The sequence below is a fragment of the Pectinophora gossypiella genome, chromosome 1 (assembly GCF_024362695.1).
Source record: "Pectinophora gossypiella chromosome 1, ilPecGoss1.1, whole genome shotgun sequence".
Taxonomy (NCBI): domain Eukaryota; kingdom Metazoa; phylum Arthropoda; class Insecta; order Lepidoptera; family Gelechiidae; genus Pectinophora; species Pectinophora gossypiella.
In genome coordinates this window covers 13,202,358-13,224,979 of record NC_065404.1, presented here as the reverse complement: position 1 = coordinate 13,224,979, position 22,622 = coordinate 13,202,358, and the positions used below count along the sequence as shown (strand labels likewise).

The window sequence follows — 22,622 nt, the reverse complement described above, 5'->3', positions numbered from 1 at the left end:
AACTTTTCAATACCATCACCATCATCATAGAGGGGTTTTGCCAAAACACTATGAAATAGGTCCTAAAATAGACTGTTACGTAACCGGTACCTTCGCCCGCCTGCTCACACCCGTACGCCGTGACCAGCATCGTTCCACGAGTTCAAGTCAGCATAATTAATGGAACAGCCAGCCTGCTGAGCCAGCGCCCGAACGCGATGCGCTGACGTCAATCACGCCACCAAATTGTGACCTCGATTTAGCCATAATGTAAAATAGTTTTTAAGTAAAATTCAGTGTAGTCCTAACTTCGGACTCATTCGCACCTAGGTTAGTTAGGTTTAGCTGTAATTTTACAATATAATTTCATTTTAAGTGATTCTAGTTTCTCTTCTTCACCCTCCGTCTGTCGCTCACTTAATTGGCGCAGTCGGTAGGATACTCGCGGGTCAGTTCGCGAGCAAATTCAGGCGTATCTCACATCGAACACCGTGCTCCGGGCTGCCCGGGTGACTATCAAGCACCATCTCGAGTATTCAGAATCTACGTGAAGTCACAACGGAGGTTATCCAAGCATCGATAATGAAGAAGGGAACAGAGTGTAAATAATTAAGATTAAAATTAAGCCAAGAAAAGATGTAAGAAAAAGAAAAAGAAGAAAATTATATAAGTGAAGAAAAACGAGGTCAGAAAAAAAAAGAAGAATAATTACTCCGCCGGTGCAGTACCTTATGGTTCGTCCCAGTCCTCCAGTGCATCCAGGTCTTCCAGGAATCCCAGAAGCGGGACACACCGATGGTTATGCAGTACGCCCTGAAGACTAATGTATATGCGCACCTCGCCATCCCTGAAGTCCACCAGGCACCCATGCTCGGGCAATAGACCACCTATCCACCGCTCCGGGTCGTAATAGGCCATGAATTTCCAACATCAGAACGGTAAATTCCTTTCCCGCCTAGGGCATTGGAAATGAACCGCAGCGAGGACCACACAAGCCACTAAAGAAATGCACCAAAACCGAACATTGTGGGAACTTCGAGATGAAGCCACTTCAAATTACAAGTAACGACGAAAATATATGAAATGTTATCTAAGTTACTTGCAAGCAATTACTACGATACAGCCGTAATCTGACCGGGAAGAATCCAAGAACCTAACATGATATCAAACCATCGATTCAACCAGGAACATCGATTCTCCGTGCAGGAAGCCCAGGTTATTACACCCTGAAAGAAGATAAGCCAAGAAATGGTGACCAGCACTATTCTCGACGATAGTCTTCGAATAGGTGCTGTTCTGAGGGTGGAGATGTTACGTAACCGGTACCTTCGCCCGCCTGCTCACACCCGTACGCCGTGACCAGCATCGTTCCACGAGTTCAAGTCAGCATAATTAATGGAACAGCCAGCCTGCTGAGCCAGCGCCCGAACGCGATGCGCTGACGTCAATCACGCCACCAAATTGTGACCTCGATTTAGCCATAATGTAAAATAGTTTTTAAGTAAAATTCAGTGTAGTCCTAACTTCGGACTCATTCGCACCTAGGTTAGTTAGGTTTAGCTGTAATTTTACAATATAATTTCATTTTAAGTGATTCTAGTTTCTCTTCTTCACCCTCCGTCTGTCGCTCACTTAATTAGACTATAAATATAAGCAAAATTGGCATTGGCAACGTACTTTTACAAAAGATTAGAATTATTTACTTTTCCCCCTATTTATATCAAACCCGAGTCAAACAAAATATATCTAGAACGGCGTTTCGATAACTACCCATGTCCTCAAAAACCAATATAACAAGACCCCGAAATAACCTACAATTCTCTTGCAGTGACGGTCCCAGTGACACTGGGCGTGATAGCCATCGTCTTGGCCATGGCTGCAGCAGCTGGGTACATGGTGTACAAGAACAGGACCCCCCCTCTACCCCTCACTGACCCGCAGTACCAGAATATTGACGCCGAGGACTGTACTGGGGAGAACCCCCTCTATAAACCACCTACATCGTCCTTCAAAAACCCTACGTATGGAAAATGGTAGTCTTGGTAAGTATTTTTAACTTTCTTTAAACTTCTTCTCACATGTGGGTTTGAGGTCAATGCCCGTACTTACTTAAGTAAATACAAGTACTATATACTTACTTAAGTAAATACAGAGACTGCTTTACGTAGGTACCCTTTGTAAGTATATATTTTTATTATATTAGTCTTGGTAAGTATTTTTAACTTTTATTTTTTTTATTTCGTGTGGGGTGTGAGGTCCGAACCGAACCGAACTGATCAACCCTGGTCAGGGTTACTAAACCGCAAAAGGCCCCTAGGCGCCTTATGTAACTACTACATACTTACCTAAGGAAATACAAAGACTGCTTGATGTGCCCTGTTGTAAGCACATATTTTATTAAGTAGGTCTGATGTCCGAAGCATTTCAGTTTGATGATGAAATCAGAATCATTGCAATACACTTAATTGCACACGCACTCAAACTTAGAGATCAATGATAAATAAATAAGTACTTTAGAGAAATGTATTTTACAAGTATTTTTGCAGGTTTCTTATACACCAGACTTTTTCAAATAACCAAGATTAAAGCCGTAAAAAGCGAAAAATTTAAGAATACGTAATTGAAACAAAATCTTATAAATATGCGATAATGAACTGTGACTAACAAAGGCATAGTAATTGTATTACTGCAAACTTTATAATACTTACACACTTAACGAAACATATCGCAATCAACAAGGTTCCAATCTTACTGTTCATTAGTCGACCTTGTAGGTACTTCTATCTATCTATCTACTCAACCTGTAGCTATATAATATTATGTAACAAATAACTTGGGTACATAATTATTAAAAAAATAAGTGTTGCTTGATATATGTATATAATTATGTTGCTACCTTTAATGCTTTTTTATTTTGATCAGATTATGGGTGGAAGATGTAATTGTTCCTAGCTGTAATAAAAAAGGACATCATTTGTACTTTAAAACAAAGATAAAAGATGCATATGTCTGTTATCCATGAAATTCGAAGATTAGAATAGAATAGAATAGAAATAAGTAGTTTATTATGAAAGGACGCCACACACACAAAAAAAGACAACAACATCATATGAAATTTCCACTAAAACAATTACAAAAAAGCAAGACGGATGTTAGTCGAAATGATCATAAGGTGGTGTGGTGGACGTCCTGAGATAAAAGGGCCTCACTCAGCACAAGTCGCGGCGTGAACCACGACGCTGATATTATGTGGACCCTATTGGGTGACGCACGAACATCGTGTTCCATAAACATGTGTTAATGGTGTACATACATTATAATACAATACCAAATTAAACGAAGGAAAATCTTTACAGCGCCATCTATATTGTTTTTAAGGAACGAGCTTGGAATGTCCCTCGTTGTCGTATTAGTTATATACAGAATTACAGACTGTTGATGTTTATACGTTTGAAACAAAGCTATTATTATTTACTTGAGTAAACTCGTTTCTGGAACACACTTCCCTGTCTGTTAGTTATCCAACACTGAATTGATTCTAAATGTGTTTCGTTAAACATTATCCAAAGCCGTATAATGGTAGTTAGACTATAGACACAGCTAGGTAGCACAATGTACATAAACATGGAACTGAAATAACCAATTCGACTCGCTTTTACTGTAACGAATTACTATGATTGCGTACATGAATTGAAAAATAAAGTTATTACCTGATATAGCTACTTACGGCCGGGCTTCCACTGACACGGAGATGCCCAATTATCTCATGTCCTTTCCTGGGTCTCATAATATCTCCACGTAAAATTTTATCTAAATTGGTCCAGCGGTTGAAACGTGAAAACGTAACAGACAGAGTTAAATTACTTTCACATAATATAATATTAATGTGAATTTATTGAAGTCGGTAATATTATACTAGTCCAAAAATATTATTCATAGTTATAAATGTATATTAACGTCATTCTACAATGAGGAAATATTCATTCATTTTACACAATAAGGGCAAACATTGAGTAACTAGGCTGATCCCTTATCACCATAAGGTTCATCATATCCATCTTTGGACTTCGTATCAACAGTGGCTGCAAGTTGTCTTTGATTACTTGTGGCTCTGCCCACCCCATTTGGGATTACGGGCGTGAGTTTATGTATGTATGTATTGAGTAACTTGTTTACCGTTTGACATTATGAATACATTATGAACCTACCACTGGTGGTCTTTACATTAGTAGATAGGAAGGAATTTATACTAAGTATGTTTTAGTTTAAAAGAGACAAATACTGAGAATTATTGAGGACAGAAGAGGCATTGGACACCTAATAAGACACGACGAATTTATTAAAAACATCATAGAAGGAAAGCTAGAATGAAAGAGAGGAAGGGGAAGACCAAGAAAAGCTTACATGGAACAGATTAAAGAAAAGGTTAACGTCGTGTCTTATAGGGAAGTCAAGGAACTGGCCTTTGATAGACTGGAATGGAAATGCTACACCGACAAGAGCGTGGCTCTTAAATTGATAATGATGATGTTTTAGTTTATATAAAATTTGAATAGTCACTGTGGTACACCGGCTTGCTTCTCAATCGGGGAGCGGCGGTTCTAACCCCGGTACCGGACTTGTACCAATGAGCGACAATTTATCTTAAGTGCAGTTTTCACTAACACAGTTTTCTCGATCATTATAGACGGCGATACGGCTCACCACCTATCACGTTGGTCTAACAGAAAGATCGGTAAGGAGTGGGTGCTTAGTTCATCTTGCGATGGATGTACATCTGACTACTCCAATTGGGATATATTCAGCTTATGTGTATTTTGAAATTATATTGAAAATTGAATTGGAACTGTATCTACAGTTATTTTTAGGTACCTACCAGAATAAAAAAAGTCTCACCACATTCATCTTCAAGACAGCAGTTTCCGTCACGCTATACCAATTTTGCCTTCCAACGTCTACTGGCCACTTATATTAAATGTCACAGACAAACAGACTGGGACAAGTGAGAGGTCAAATTATCTTTCCATCTGGGTTCGTTGACCTCGATACTGCAAGGCCACTGCTTGACTGCATTTCTATCCGACCTTACTTCCCGGCCCCTGACACAATCGCTAAATTTTACATTGTTGTAAAAAATAAGTATTCATTTACTTCTTTGACAGCCAAAATCCTGCACGAATAGTAAATTGTGGGGAAACAATAATTTCATAATCTTCTTCTTATCATGTGGGTTGTGAGGTAGATGACCAATCTCAGCAACTTTGGTCAGTCAGTCAGGCCTGACAGGGATCATGGCAAAGGTCCCTTGAAATCGTGTGTAGTGTAACAGAGACTTAAACAAGTTCGCAATACAAATATGATCTTTATTACAAAAAGTTACGTTATATATCAAACGGGGGATTATTTATTTCTTGCTTTGAATCGCAGTGGTTTAACGACGGTTTGAGATACTAAATATCCCTAATCCGACATTGAGCACAGATTTTACGATGTAATATACTATCAGTTGAATAATGATAAAGTTGAGCGCTGGGCTCACGAACCGGAGCTCCCGGATTCAAATCCCGGTGGGGACACATCACAAAAATCACTTTGTGATCCCTAGTTTGGTTATAGGACATTACATGCAGATCACCTAATTGTCGGAAAGAAAGTTGATCCGTGCTTCGGAAGGCACGTTAAGCCCTTGTTCCCGTTTACTACTTACTGATAATAATAATAACCACAATTAGATTAAACTGTCTTAAGAGGCCTCTACGTGTTGGCTTCGGCCCCACGCACGCCTTCCAAAAGTCCGGCACTCCATAGGCCCGAGATATGGAAACGACATATAAATAATAATAATTTATTAATCGTTACATGACCCATGTCAGGGACCTTTGGCAGCTCAATAGTAACCCTGACACTAGGGTTGATGTGGTTGGTAATCCACCTCACAACCCACACGATAGAAGAACAAGTTGAATACAAGGTATTAGTGAAATCGTAATGAATATTGAGGGATGGAAAATTCTACTTGTTAATACCTTAGAATAATGAGCTGAATCTCTCTCTCATTATGTACTGTCATAATAAATAAAATAAAGCGAGAGAAAACGAAAAAGCATTTTACCGAATTTATTTGGCAGTTCATTATCATTTCCCTCTGAGTAGGTAAATATTAGCGGCGTGCTTTTCGCAATAGATATGACGGATACTCAACACATACAGTCATTAATATGTATACGCTTTAGCCCTATGTCACATACACTTTTTACTTTTTGACGAATTGAACTGTTAACTCTCACTCAATATCAAATATGTTAATGTGACAGGATTCTTAAGTTGGCATCTGATAGACATGTAGTAGATACTATTTTTGTTTAGGTACTTATACGCATTTATTTAGGTATCTACGCCACGTCACCTCACATAAAGCAAAGCCTCAAACTAAAAATATCATGATTGTATTTTCTAAATGAAAAATTATCAGAATTCTTGTAGTACACACGATTTCTCAAAGGAAATTGCGATACATTTAATAACTCACCTATACGACCATATTTCCGATTATCATACAAACTCACACCCAGCTGGTAGTTAAGAGCCATAAAACGATTTATTTATACGCCGCTAAACATTATTGATGAACTTCACGACTTGAATTTGAATCAGATTATAAATGAGAAAACGAATTCGACTTTCTAAATAAGTGGTTCCATCAAGAAACATACGGTATCTGAAATAGACATCGTCTGCACCGAAGACTGACAGTGAAAAAAAACCTAAAGTGAAAGTAAAACTACGAGATGTTCAGTTGTTTCAATTGAATTATGATCAGGGGCCTTAAACAAGTTGCAAACGATTATCACAATCCCCAGTGACAGTGCAGTGATACAAATTAGTGTATGGGAGTGACATAAGGTGACATGTCCATCTCGTTTATTTTAACACTGTCCCTGTCGATTGTCATAATCGTTTGCAGCTCCGCTAAGCCCCCGGGTTTCCCGTTTCTTAGTGGTCCTACTAGAATGTCGCATTAGACACTTTAGTTAAAAACTGAAAAGACCCATGCCCTGGGCGACAGGTTGGGGTCATGGATGGCTACTGCAATTTTATCTAATTCTCTACAGAGATAGGTAGTCTGCGACCTGGTAACCGGGGGGTTACCAGGGGTAACAAAAGCTGGATCCCACGTTCTTGTAAAAAAGTTCAATATTCAATATTCTAGTATAGTTATTTTATAGTTTGATTGCATATTAACTTTAATTGTTTTAACCGATCACATAGGCGATTCTCACACTGCTCCGCATGATGCAACGTAGCGCGTGAACGCGCGTGGATGCATTTTCTGTGTGTTAGACTGTGCGTGTTTTCTATACAAATGGAGATACTTACAAGCAACGGAAGAATACGCATCCACGCGCTACGCTGCATCATGCGGGGCAGTGTGAGAATCGCCTTAGTATAGTATAACACATGTTCGGTAATATCAAGAATGCATACCATTGCGAAGGCAAAATAATGGTCAAAGTTCTTTTTAGTAACTTAAGTGTAAAATCTAAAGTAAAAAACTAAAGTGCTTCATACTTCTTACACAGGACGGTAAGACGACGAAAATGCTTATCTAAATGCTTTGAAAGGTAATTAGGAAGCATTTGTGAACTAATAGTGTACATTGTCATAGTTGTTGCCCTTATCTCATTGGTTAATGGGAAAACCCTAACCCCAATTGTTAGTCACGTGTAAAATATTACCAGTAATATGACTAACTCCTTCTCTGCTGGAAAAAGAAAAATCAAAATGCATTCAGCTGTTTCTCATTCCGAATAGGTATCGTAAATACTGAGGGATTATGTCCTCTACAACCAAGATGTAGATACTATGGGCACAAGATCGTTACTCCTTTACGGATTAACTTTAAAATCACTTTAAAAATGTCAACGGACATATTAACTTCCGTTAACTTTCCATAAGTCCATAAATCTTTTATTTTATAAGTACACCTACTTGACAAAAGAAAACTCATGGGAGTCCTAAGAAAGATCTTAGGACTTCAATAAAAAGTGTTAAGCAAGTTCAATCAGAAATCAGAATAATTTATTCAACGTAATTATCATGGATAAACTTGTTGAAGGTCAATGTAACATTTTTGAATTTACGTCATTTCATTTCGCAAGGTGTTATGGCTGAGGAGAAGATATGACAAGAAACTGTAACAGTAACACATCTTTTAAATCCACTTCGTTAGGCTGAGCAGGTGTAAGTTGTGCCCAGACTGACTCTACCAGGACCTCAGACGACTGACTTACTAACTTTTCCCTCCCTGATTTTTTTAATCAGATGATCGCAGCTCATTTTGAGTTTTAGGTCCCCATATAAAACTATTTGCAGCAATATGCCTGTATTTGTATTTCCTTCTTACTCTTATTAAAACTATTAAATTAATTAATAATATAATTCTATCAGAAATTAATACAATATATAAAGACGCAATTATAAAGTTAGTGTGGACATGTGTGTGTGTGTGAGTTAGTGTGTGTGATACCTAGCGAATAGTAAAATAATCTAATAAGTATTTCGTAACTTATTTGTGAACATGAATATAAAGAATACGATCCCTTACGACATAAGCATAAAGAGGATCGTGATCAGTCGCAATACTTCCGCAACAGGACATAAAATCATAAAACCCACATAAAATACATTGCTCGTGGCGCCACTATTATGGTATAAAATATGCCAAGCCGATAGGACAAGCAACCTTTGACACTAAGTACATAAACATCCCACAGTCGTCCCACTATTTGGCACAGACTTCCCTTCATCAATCGAAGGGGATATGCAACTCAACCGACAACCAATAGACCAACATCGGGGTATGTCAGAATTCTCAATAAACAGAAATCAAGAATCACATGACAATAATTCGATATTACTTATATACTTATCACGTTTTTACGACGCCATAATTGGGTAGTTTCCTAGGTCAAGGATAAATTATGAAATCATGATTAAGTACTAAATAAAGAAAGATCTAAAGGTGACAAAAAACGTTTTCTTTTTTTCTATTTAAGTAACTTATTTATGAATTTTAAATACTGCGACATTTTCTCACGTTTTTCTATGACGCCACAGGTTGCTTTTTCATACAAATTCCATAGTAATTTTGTGTTTTGACGTTTAATAAAAAGTACCTGATTTGACTAGTTGGAAATTACCCTATTATTATGTTGCATTTTTCTTTATTCAAATTCCGTGATCGTTTTACGTTTAGAATTAGTACCTATTTCAAAATATCTCTATTTTATGATTTTTCCTACCTAGCTTGGCGCATACCTACGTAAGCTTACGTGTTGCAAACATAGATGATAACTCGTATACGTTTTATGTTCTAATTTATCCCCATTCTTTCAAAGTAAAATACTCCGGGAAATACCAAAGCTAAATTATTAAAAAATACTTACCAAAGTACAACTTGACTAATACCATTCTCTCTCTCTCTCTATTTAAGAGCTGCGCTCTTGTCGGTGGAGTAACCGCCATTCCTCTCTTCTTCCCGCCAAAACCTTCACCTCCCGATACGACACGACCTGCACCTTCTCTTTTATTTGTTTCATAAATGTTATCCTAGGTCTACCCCTTCCTCTCTTCCCTTCAATTTTTCCTTCTATAATGTTTGTTATAAATGAATCGTGTCGTATCAGGTGGCCAATCATATTTCCTCTCCGGTTCTCTAAAGTCTTCAATATGGTTCTCTTTTCTTCAACTCTTTCCAGCACTTTTTCATTTGACACCATTTCAGTCCAGCTTATACCCTCCATCCTTCGCCAACACCACATCTCAAACGCTTCCAACCTCTCTCTGTCTCTCTGTGTCATAGTCCACGTTTCACTTCCATAGAGTGCAATGCTCCAAATATATGATTTAATAAACCGTTTCCTTATTTTTAATGATATGTTTTTGGTTTTCAAAATGTATTTTTTCCTATTAAATACCATTGTTTGATATAAAACGTAATGTTCAAAAACACTGTAAACATTTAACCACAATTTATGAGTAAATACAAATATGTGATATTTGTTGAATTGAAATATGTACTATACTACATTATTATACGTACGCATGCGAGGTGGTTGCACTATATTTATTGTCTTTAAAAGTACAATGGGGTAAAAAAAATCTAATTTGCAGATATTTACGCTTTGATTAGAAATCTTGTCTAGACTGACCTGAAGCGTGCCACTGCTAGGCAAAGGTCTCCTCCGTTTGTTCCAGAACTCTCTCTCTAGTGCTTTCTCCTTCCAGCCTGAGCAAGCGCAAGCCTAGAAAGCGACTAAGATTAGTAATAAACTAAAAAAACATGCCTGCTGTTCTTTTTTATGGCTCTATGTGCAGCTCTATTATGTCTTTGGCGATATAATTATATCCATATAAAAACGACGCACGTGACTTTTCGTACAATTATGTATGGTCATATATCGAGTACTAATATGTATATGTTCCCTAAGACAATAAAATAAAATAAAATAAATAAATAAAATGTTACGGCTAATACCCGAAGTGCGGCTACACCTAGTTTTAGCCGGTTAGAACTAGGTGTAGCCACTTACTCTTGATTAAACCTAGTACGAGTCGATTGTTTTCGGCTAAAACTAGGTCTAGCCTTCATCATTCCGGCTAGAACTAGGTCCAGACAATCCCTGTTGGATAGATGAATGTCAAATATTGAATGTCAAATATGACAGGGTTTTAAAATGGATACATGATATTGCTCATGACTGTATGTATACATCTAAGTTAAATATTTGTAACACAATAATACTCACTGCATTGGAATGCCCATTGCAATGCGTTGTATACAACACATAAGTACTTACTGAGAAATAGTTTCAAAACCCTTATAATAACATACTAAACGTAACAGAGTCTTGTCAATATAATTGGTTCGTTACAGGACCATAATTTACTATAATGCAATATCTAAACCTGCTTAGGCTCGTAGGAACATAAATTACAGCATTTTAATATTTAAATGCAAGCATCGTAATTTTAACGACCGATTTAGTGTTACTAGCAGTTCTTGTATGCATATAAATTTTATTTTTGAATCGATGTTTATGAATTTCATAAGGAGATCATCGGCTTTCCATACTTTCGCCGGCCCAAATTTGAAAGTGCCGGCCAGAGAAAAAAAATGTGTCGAACCTTTCAAGTAGATTGCTCTGAACATTTTTTACTATGACACCAAACGTGTATGACCATTAGTTTGACTTTAATTGGATTTTAAAAATCTCGATTTTTCATACATTTTCTTAAAAAAAATATTAAGTCCGTTGGGAAAAAGAGGTATACAGGTGTATTACAAAGAACCGTTAGAACATTTATTAGTATGGCGCCAAACTTCTATGACTATTATTTTGACATTTATTGGACTTTCCGTTTTGGTTAATATGTTAAAATGTCGGCCATCGAAAAAAATACGTGAAATCTGTCTAATAGTTGCTTCTCAATATTTTTAATATGACACCAAACATCTATGACCATTGTTTTGACTTTTATTGGAATTTAAGTTTTAGTTCAAATGTGAAAAGTGCCGACCAGCAAAAATACCATGTTGAGAGTATCGAGTAGATGCCTGTTAACATTTTTTTATATAGCGCCAAACGTGCATGACCATTAGTTTGCCTTTTATTGTATTTTAAAAATCTTGATTTCTTATTTATTTTGTTTAAAAATAATGTTCTTTGGGCAAAAACTGCGGTACAGCGGATTACAAAGGACCTTAAGAACATATAATAATCTGGCGCGAAACATTTTTGGCCATTATTATGACTTTTATTCGTCTCTCTTTCCGTTTTCGTTCAAGTGGGAAAATGTCAGCCAGCGAAACAAAATAAGTCAAATCTTTTGGTAAACGACTTGAAACGTATTTTTTTACTATATTACCAAATGTCGACTTTGGCGTTTATTGGACTTTTAAAAAAATCTTTTATTATATACATTTTAACAATGACAACAAGCAGAGCTTTCCCAATGACTAGTTATCAGTCAAATAAATACTTTGTGTTTTTGTTTTGTGTGTTGTTAGATGAACTTCTATATTAATACTATCTGATTTTAGATACGACGTTGGTTGTAGTTTTTGCATTCGCCTCAACGTTACGGCGTAAGTTTAGGTTGAATTATGGTATTGATTCATCTTGAACGTAGATCACCATCTACCACCCTCCAAAGATAAGCTTGCCATCTAGTGACGAAACTCTTATTTTGGCATGACGTCTGAAGTAGCTGTTAGGGAAGACAGGAGTCGGGCAGTTGTACTTTGCATGTATGCCGATCACAATTTCCTGGTGCTACTCGGCCGATATAGCATAGTACCTCACTTTTCTTAAAAAAAAATAAGCTTCTAAAGCGTGTATCACCATCAGGTGAGATAGTGGTCAAACAAAAACCTATTTTTGATTTATAAAAATGTGTCCAAAGACGACCACGATATTACGCCTTTACCTACATTATCGCCAGACAAAACTTTTTTCGCCAAAGTGTAGGTATGTACGAAAACTCCAGATTTTTGAGAAATCTAATTGAGTTCAAAATAGTGGGCATAAACGTTTAATGTCATTATAATAAAAATTCTGACGATCCTTTAAATAACGCGCCTGTCATATTTTATTTTATAACAAAATAAATCAAAAATCGAGATTTTAAAAATCCAACAACAGCCAAACTAATGGTCATACACGATTATTGTTATAGTGAATAATGTTTACAGGTATCTTCTCGATAGTTTTGACATGTGTTTTTTGCTGACCGGCACTTTTCACATAGAAACTAAAACGTAAAGTCCAATAAAAGCCAAAATAATGGTCATAGACGTTTGGTGCCATAATAATAAATGGTCAAATGGATAAGTTTTAATGGGATATACCAATATTGTTTCTTGGCCGGCACTTCACATTTTCACCAAAATGTATGAAAAATACAAGTTTTTTTTTTAATTCGAATATAACCGAAAATATTGACGCTACAGCTTTGGTGCCATAGTAATAAATGCTCAGACGGATAAGTTCTAAGGATATATACCATTTTAGTTACTTGGCCGGCACTTTACATTTTCACCAAAAATGTATGAAATGTACAGTTCTTTTAATTCGAATAAAACCTAAGATATTGACCCTACAGATTTGGTGCCATAGTAATAAATACTCAGACGGATAAGATCTAACGGAATATAGCAAAATTATTTTTTGGCCGGCACTTTGACTTCTGGGCCTAAATCCGATGATCTCCTTTGAAGTAATTCCTGCAGGCGAGAGTGCCAATGAGATACGGTTTTATCTGCGGGAAAAACAAATTCTTTTTTAAAAATCTTCTAATAAATACTTCCGATGTAGCTGTGCCGAAAAATGTAGAGACTGGTTATTTTCAAAATGTATTATTACTTAAAGTAACTACTTAGTAAATACTAGTTACACTGGTTCGAAATTAGGTAAAACTTTTTTCTATATTCTATAGCCACTGCTAGGCAAAGGCTTCCCTCTTCTCTTCCTAAGCATCTCTGTCTTAAATATCATTCTGCCAGGTGTTCCGAAATTAAAACTTAGCATTTTTTTTTTTTTTGCAATTACAAAAAAAACCTCCATTATCTTATCGTTCCTTACAAGGTATTTGACCGAATTACGAAAACCATAAAATGCGATTCGGAATTCAAATTAAAACCACAGAAAAAGTGAAATGAATGATAATTTCTTGGAAATCTCATCGAGTATGAATGAAACCTGTTCTCTGTGGTTCTCGGATTATATTCAAGTAAGCAAGTTGTTGATGCAATAGTTACTACTTGCAACTGGTTGAGTCTCATTTGGTACCGATTCAAGCAAACACAAACTTAATTACCTTTTTAATTTAGTTTACTAGTTCTAAAAGTAGTGCTGTCCTCTTAAAATAGCTCAAGAAAGAGACGGAATTAGTTTTGGAACTGTAATTTACTAGTTTCTATTTTTAAATTAAGTTGATGTCTGCTAGTATCGATACCACTATTGTCAGCGACCAAATGATAAGGTAACAAGTAAGTACCTTAACATCTACAATATGTTTTACAGACCCTAATTAGGGTCACTCGAATAAGTGACCAGGGGGACTAAAGACGCCACATTGAATCGATTCATCTAAAATAAACAATATAGCTACTTGACTTTTATTGACATTGCGCATTTATTTTTATAAGCGCAAATGTCAAATAGCAGCAGGTTTTGATTTTAGATGAATTGGGTAGTTTCTTAGGTAAAATTATGGAATTCTGATTACTATTTAAAGACAGATCTAAAGGTGACAAAAAACGTTTTATTTTTTCTATTTAACTTATTTATGAATTTTAATAAAGAGAAATGTAATAATAAGTGCGTCATTTTGTCACGTTTTTCTATGACGTCACAGGTTGCTCTTTCATACAAATTCCATAGTAACTTCGTGTTTTGACGTTTAGTAAAATGTTACTGATTTGACTAGTTGGAAACTACCCTGTTGCTTAAATGTGGCCTTTTTAACCCCCATAATATGTGTCTAAGTATAAAATATAGACAAAAACATTATTTTTCCAATAACAGATTGATCGCATCGGTAAACATTACCGATTACATCAATCGATCAAACTGACAAAAGTTGGAAAAAGAAACAGAAACTCACTCATCTACGATTAGTCAACACCACAGTGTAACCTCAACCGAACAGTGGGTACCTCTACCTAAACCGAAAAATGTCGTTGACTCATCTTTATCTAAGTCAGAGATACATATCAAATTGAATTCTAATTCACTGTCCTTTATTTCAAAATAGTTCCAATAACTACTTACTTACGGAAATAACATAAATACATAAGTAAACAGCTTATATACGTCCCATTGCTGGGCACAGGCCTCCCCTCAATCAAGCGGAGGGGGTATGGAGCATACTCCACTACGCTGCTCCAGTGCATGTTAGTGGATAGTAGCCCGGAACCAACGGCTTCGCCTGCCTTCAGAAGCACGGAATCATCTTACTTTTTCGGTCAATCAGGTGATTCAAGCCTGCAATGTCCTTACCAAACAAAGGACAGTCTCACAAAGTGATTTTGACAATGTCCCCATCGGAAGCGAACCCGGACCTCCAGATCGTGAGCCTAACGCTCAAACCACTAGACCACAGAGGCTGGTACTTCTTTTGTGGCGCGTCAAAAACGTATTGCAGTAGAAATGGCAGGACATTGCCATACGTCACACAGTCGACGACCCAGTCGCCCTGTGTGGACGACGTCGTCGATACAACATCGTCGCTGGTCTGTAAGCGCCCTTAGGCATGACTTAGTTCTTTGTAGGTCAAATGTGTGGCTACCTACACAGCAAAAGCATCATACGGTACTTTACATACGCTAAGCTAGATACTTGTGTAAGTAAATAATGCATTTCCAACGTCAATAATAACTTGGCTGGTTATTATTGCAGTAAATCTTCTATCGTGTGGGTTCTGAAGTGAATTACCAACCTCATCAACTAAAAATGTTAAATATTAAACCTAGCACGTTGGTCTAACAGAAAACTCCGTGAGGTATAGGTACTTAGTTCAACTTGCGATGGATGGAGGCTCTGACTACCCCAATCTACTATAGGTGGATTATGAACTCGATGACCAACCCCATCAACCTTAACGTGACTTCAGCACGGATCATCTTACTTTTGGACAAACGGATGATCAGCCTGTAATGTCCTAAAAGGCTCATAAAGTGATTTTTGTGATATGTCCCTACCGGGATTCGAACCCGGGGCTTCCGAATAGTGAACCCATCGTTCATCATCATTTTTCAGCCTATAGTCATCACGTACGTAGTATTATTCCTTATTCTATGCTATAGTACAGAAATACAGGTCATAGGTACCTAACAGTAAAAATAGAATGCAATTTTTTTAAAATGTGGTCCTCATGATTAGCCTCAAGTTTAAGCCTGAATCATCACAATATATACATATTTTGCTCACGAAACGTAATTCTAAAACCATTTACTTGTACGTGACTTGGCGGAATAATGCCTGTAGATACGTAAAGTTGTAGAATAATTAATACAACAGCTGCAATTTAAAATCGATAATAACATTTAAAATTCAATACACATTTTATTATTATAAATTATATAAGTAAGTAAGTTGTAAAATAATTAATCACCTTCGTGGACGTCGTGAAGCGATAAGAAAATAAATCGTAAAGTTATTATTGTTAACGAGAAAGGAGTTTCAATAACGACATAGGTACTTATTTTGATTATTTTTTTAAATATGTAACTTACTGGCCGATTAACGTTGAAAAAATCATTTGTAAAAGCCAAATGTTTGATTAAAAGTAAAAATATTTTTTTATTATAATCATTAAATGACGTATCAAAACCTTTTTCGTGCAATAATTGCCAGTATTTTTTTCCAAATAAAAACTATTTCCGGAAATAAAATTATAAGAATTAAATACTCATGACATTTTAATGTCGTTTTACACATGGAGTAATTTTATTAAACTATCTAATTTCCATGTACTGTAAAATAGTTTAAATATAGGGCTATCTACTGGGAAATTGAAAATGTGATTGACCAATACTTCTTAATAAATATACTTCATGTGTAGGTACCTTTTCGTTTATGTATAGGTTCCATTTATTTTTAACAGTAAACCGTTAAATTACAGAGAAACTGATGTAACCGACAGTAAAATAACCAGGAATTTTCCCTTACTCAGACTATAAAAAACGTAACAAAACCGCAACTACCTACTTTGTTAGCCTACCCACTGAGATAGCAAAATAATTCGTTACAGTAGGAAATTGAAAATGAAGAAAAACAGATTTAGTTTTTATGGAAGCTGTTAGTCATTTGGCCTCATTTTATACTAAGTGGTTACTAATTATTGGAACTGAGTTTATTGACGTCTGACCCGCTAACGACTTAATCATATTGGTCGACTTATTGGTAGTCGGCTTCCTTATACGGCCTCTTAAAATTTAATCCAATCAGGATTGGACTTGAGTACGAAATCGTATATTTTTTTAAACATTACACTCACACCCTTAATCCCTAATGGGGTAGGCAGAGTCATAAGTAATCAAAGACAACTTGCAGCCAAATTCAAAGATCATTTAATTGGAGCCAAATTAATTATTTAAGTATTGGAAATCTTGAATACTTACCCCTTACTTCTAGAGGTTCATGACAATTCCCGTTTTTCGTAGATTAACCTACCTACCTACGTATTCCCTATGTGTCGGATCTATTTGTGATATTATGCACACTAGAAGGTTTTTTTGACAAAAGAAGTACCTACAGTTTTACAGAGTTATGGTAAAATGATTTATAAGCAACTCTCTATTTAGGATTTGTGTATTTTCTTTTCATCCCTGTCTGCATGCCAACAACCATCAAAAAGCAAAAGCTAAATAGGATCTCTGCAAAAAAGAGATGAAAACAAACAAACTACGCAAACAAACAAACAAACACACATACAAACTTCGCATTTTTTTCACTTACGTTCACATATTGCGTTGACCAGTTCATGATAGGCATCCGTAAAAACATAGCGACTTCTTTAACAAGATCACGCCTATTAATTGTTTTAACTGGTTCCCCAAGATACAAGCACCCGCCTAGTTTGGGGACCCCTGTCCAATTTTTAATTATTATTAGTCTGTATGGGCACATAATTCTAGTTGTAAGTGATTCTATGTAATTATGTTTTTTTTGTGCAATATAGATTATTATTATTATTTGTATGTCTTTTTCATATCTCGGGCCTATGGAGGCCCGGACTTTTGGAAGGCGTGCGTGGGGCCGAAGCCAACACGTAGAGGCCCCTTAAGACAATTTAATCATTATTATTATTTGTATGTCGTTTCCATATCTCGGGACTATGGAGTCCCGGACTTTTGGAAGGCGTGTGTGGGCTGAAGCCAACACGTAGAGGCCCCTTAAGACAATTTAATCTAAATGTGATGTGACACCAACCGGCGATTATCCCTGTATACACTATGAGAGTGCACCCAAAGACAATCCCCGGTTCGTGTAGGACTATTGCAGATTATGGGAACAAAGGGAACTAGGCTATTGGGTTGGGGGTTAGTGGACCGGATACTGGGGCTATGGGGGACTATAGCGCCTGCTCGACCAATGTTGGTAACATGGATAAATGAGCAGGCGGTGACTCGCCACTCACTGGATGGGCCACCTATCTAGCAGCAGCTCAGGGTGTCGAGAGGTGTACACCGCTTTCTGCGAGGCGGTTTACCCGCCTCACCAACTCGCGACTTTATTATTATTATTTCCCGTTGGGGTAGGCAGAGATCACACAATTCCACCTCAGTACTACAATCCTGAAAAAACACTTTCGCTTCTTTTACTTGAAATTGAACCACTTTAACCTTATTCATAAGACCAAACTTAATTTTTGCGAAGTACCTAATAATAATTTGCAACTAAATACGGTTGCAATTGCAATGCGTCTCGCAACATCCTTTTAATCTCGTGTTATATATAGAATCCATTTGGCTGATGAAATCGAGCATGTGTGCCTGCCACTTTAGGTAGCCTTAAGTATTGTATGATCAACTTCGGCTGGTGTACCTACATACATTTTTATAGGCTTTTAGTGTCTCTAATACATGTGTTATAGTAGGTAATTGGCACGTACTATTATTATTAAAAATAAGTCCAGTACTTAATACTTTTTTTTACAATTGACGGTGCAACAAAAACCAACTTTGGTTTGTCCGTACACCTACATTCACCATCGTCGCTTCCAATTTGCAACATAATATTATTATCATGCTCGAACAAATAGGTACAATAAATAAAAAACATGTAGGTAGGAATTTATACACTTGCAAGCGAAGTACACAAAAACTAGTTTCTTCTATTAATTCTAGTATATATAGGTTTAAACTGTGAAGCTACGTTTTGATTTTTGAATAGATATTTAAGTCGTACAGCATTAAGTAGGTACCTACCGCTAGCAGTGGGATTGGTGATGATGATGAAGTAGGTGTGATGATGATAAAGTAGGTAAGAAAATCTGTTAGTGTATGTACTTATAAACTGCGCTTCAATTTTTTACAATAGTAGGTTCGGTCATAACCAATGTAATGTGCCCACTTTAAGACTCTGTCGCACTAACATATTTGACATTTAGTGAGACTTACAGTTCAATTTGTCCAAAGTGTATACATATATTAATGCTCGTGACCGTATCTAACTCCTTATACCTATCAAATCTCATAATTATAGTTTAAAATATGATAAGTATCTCATGGCCTACCATAGTAACCCACACCAAATATCTCACAAGTACGCAAGTAAGTATGAACGTATCGTTTTGTACGCACACCGGCCAGTCCGATAAGAGGTCTTGACCCGCCAGGATATCTAATATAAAGGACATGTTTGTCTGGCTATCTCTAGCATAATGTACACTGTACTGTCCATTTCGAAGAAAGTCCATTTAATAAGGATGTTGAAATGTTTAAATTACTTCTATGTCGCTAGTAACAGTTTCATTGGAATGTTATCTGAACATGATGGATGCTTTTAGCCGATGAGTTGGGAAACTTTCACTTTACAATGTAGTCATTTATCTTGTGAATGGCACAAAAACCAAAAAGCAGCTGTTAACAGATTTACCCGTTTTGATTTGTGAGCGCCTTGGGGCTATATTTTACGTACGTAGTCTGCGCATTTTATGCTCAAACCCGTTTTTTGCACCGTATAAGTGTTTATTGACTGTACGTAACAAATTCCTTTGCTAAAACTTGTTAATTATGACAGTTATTACTGCTCGCGGCTCTGGCGCCTGCAGTCTCTACCTTAATAACTCTAACAACCATCGGCCTATTATTACAAAATCATGTTCGCTGCTGAATAAATTTGTCTTCACAGCTAATCAGCACCAGATTAAGACCACAAAGTCGTGTTTTCCACACTCATTAGACCAATTAGAACACTTCTATGATGCTATTATATACCTTTTAAAGGAGAAGTGTATTAAAAATAGTGTCGGATAATAACAAATTATTATCTCGGAACAGGTTCCTTGCAATCCAAATCGGTCAAGTGCAAAATTACGCTAAACACCTTGTATGGTATAATACAATTTTTATAGGCAACTTGAACAGTATACCTAATAATAATTTACTATTGTTTATTAAAAAAACCATTATTTAGTATTATTATGATCCGGACGTACCTATTGCTATTAGATAATTGATAGAGTATGTAGGTACTTACATCAATTGTCGTTTATCGATCGATGGTCAAAAAGTAGGTTTAATAGTAAGTAGTACGTACTCCTATCGTATGAGTTTCTGATACCTCTAGTCTCTTGTAGAACTATCAACACTAACGCTATCACAACACAAACAACTTCCAACCATCTCTATTACAATGTAAACGCCCTGAAATATACAAATTCTGAGTAATCGCGCTCAATTGTAAACGTCCGCTTTCCAAATCTCACCTCAAACAAACATTATGCAAACACCTTTATCATACGAATGCTAATAAATTCGTCATCAAACTGAAGCTAAAGACATCTTCAAACAGTAGTCGACATTCAATATGTGACCGCTGCGTTTGACTCATATGATACGTCACGTTTGGAATGAGTCACTCAGGCACGCGCGTTAGTCTCTCATAAATACACAAGCATACCTACTTATAATTTTTTTTTTCCCTATAGATGTTACCTGGTTGCTGAATCATCGGACCCGCGGCGAGACCGGATTTGAAGAAATACTACGAAAATACAGTTACGGTATCGTGAGATATTGTACGAGTATCTGATGGTGAGGTCTGGGTCCCGCTCCATTCCATCACTGCCTGTGATCTGCACTGCGATTGAAGAATTGCGCTTATCCGGTGCTAGTGTCGCAAATTAGACATTATATAACGTGCGTTAGAGTTTATGTAACACAGGGAAAACTGAAATCGCTCAATACTTGAACAGTATTTTCTGATGCCATAGGCACCTACATTGCTATAACTCTCGAACTATCCTGTTATTAAACTGTCAAGATGCATACTCACTCACTCCAATTTCCATACTATGAATAAGTCATGGGTATTTCAGTATCTCACAAGGTAAAGATCTCAGTTTTCTCTGGTATAATGCCTCTGTGATATTTAAGATGATTAAGTAAGAGACGTGATGACTCATCGGTGGTTTGTTTATGATTAGTAATCTGCAGTAACGTGATTAGTACCCACTCTCTACCTACTATCAACGTACTATGCTTATCGCAAGATGTAGGTTCATTAGAATAAAAGCATTCGTCTTAGTTATTGTTGAATTGTACGTATTATTTTATATACAATACTAATGTATTTGTAACTCTGTAAGTAATTAGGTGTATTGTCAGTTCAAAGACTGAGCTAGACTCATAAGAGAAATCGAATTTGATTTTTCTCAGAACTGTAGGTAGTGATTCAGTGGTGACCCGATCTCTACAAAAAGTAGTTCGCGTTTAAATGGTTTTTACGCGCGAATGTCTAATGAGTTTGGTTTGTGCATTTATCAGTGTTTATTGACTGTTGTACAATTTACAACTGTGCCAATGTACTAGCAACATCTGATATGAGAGAAAGCCCCGAGAAAGTGGGATAATATACTTTAGTGAGTTTTATTAAAGTGTAGGTGTATGGCGCCGTGGGCAGAATCTCGCCGACATACATATTCGGTGACTAACGGGGTTCCGACGAACTCTGACATAAGCTGACTGGCACACATGCGCGTTTAGCCGGCAATCGCTTAAATTATTTCTATTATTGTACATTACGTTTGCGCGGATATTGTGGTTTATAATCATCTTGTTTTGAAATGTATTGTCCCACAGAAATACCTACAGTAATTTGTAAGTAGGTGTTATAATTATAATGTAATTTAGTATGCCATAAAATCTTACTGATCGTAAGAAAGTTCCTAAGACAGTAAATTATTAAAAGAAATATTTATTGGCATTCATTATAATTAATTTCTATTCATTTTTCAAGATTGGTCTACCAAAGTGACGGTATCAGTATTCTTAAAATTTAAATTTGCATTTGGCTATCTAATCGACAGCTGTTTTTGTTGGAAAGTTTTTATTTAGGAGTTAGTAGGCTATGACCGAGCATTGTACTTGATAATTTATGTAAATACTAGTTGGTGCAATTTGCATTGTTTTATAATGCCCATTAGAATAAGAATATAGCATCTCATTTAACATACATGTATCGATCGATATTGACTAACGATCTATGTAAGAATCTTCATACGTATTGTATTTTTTTTTTCATCACATTAGAATAAATCAATGTTTTATTTCTCATTTATTACAATCTCATGCCTTTTATATTTTTGTAAATTTGTGATGTAATTTATAAGCTAGTCAATAAAAAACTAACTAAACGAATAGGATTTTTCATAATTACCTATTTCCAAGTCATTTCCTTCTTTATATTTAGAAACTTTGTTACCCGGACACTCCATTTCTCAATCTCACCGTGTGCTGCCTAAAGCGTTAAGTGTGAACGAGACAGCCAGCATGAACGCTGCCTCTTACTCCTTAAAGTTCATTTAAACCTTTTGCGGTATAATTAGAGTGGATATTTACGTAAAAATAGATA

At 36.3% G+C, this 22,622-nt stretch overlaps 1 protein-coding gene across 1 annotated transcript in view; it reads left to right on the top strand.

Moving 5' to 3' along the window:
• LOC126382345 (integrin beta-6-like) overlaps positions 1 to 22,408 on the top strand; it is a 61,375-nt gene extending 38,967 nt beyond the window's left edge. Inside the window, exons 7-8 of the mRNA XM_050032188.1 lie at positions 1,808 to 2,021; positions 20,698 to 22,408. Coding sequence (XP_049888145.1) covers positions 1,808 to 2,016 — 209 coding nt within the window. The 3' untranslated portion in view covers positions 2,017 to 2,021; positions 20,698 to 22,408. The remainder of the gene's footprint in view (positions 1 to 1,807; positions 2,022 to 20,697) is intronic.
• The last annotated feature ends 214 nt before the right edge of the window (positions 22,409 to 22,622 follow it).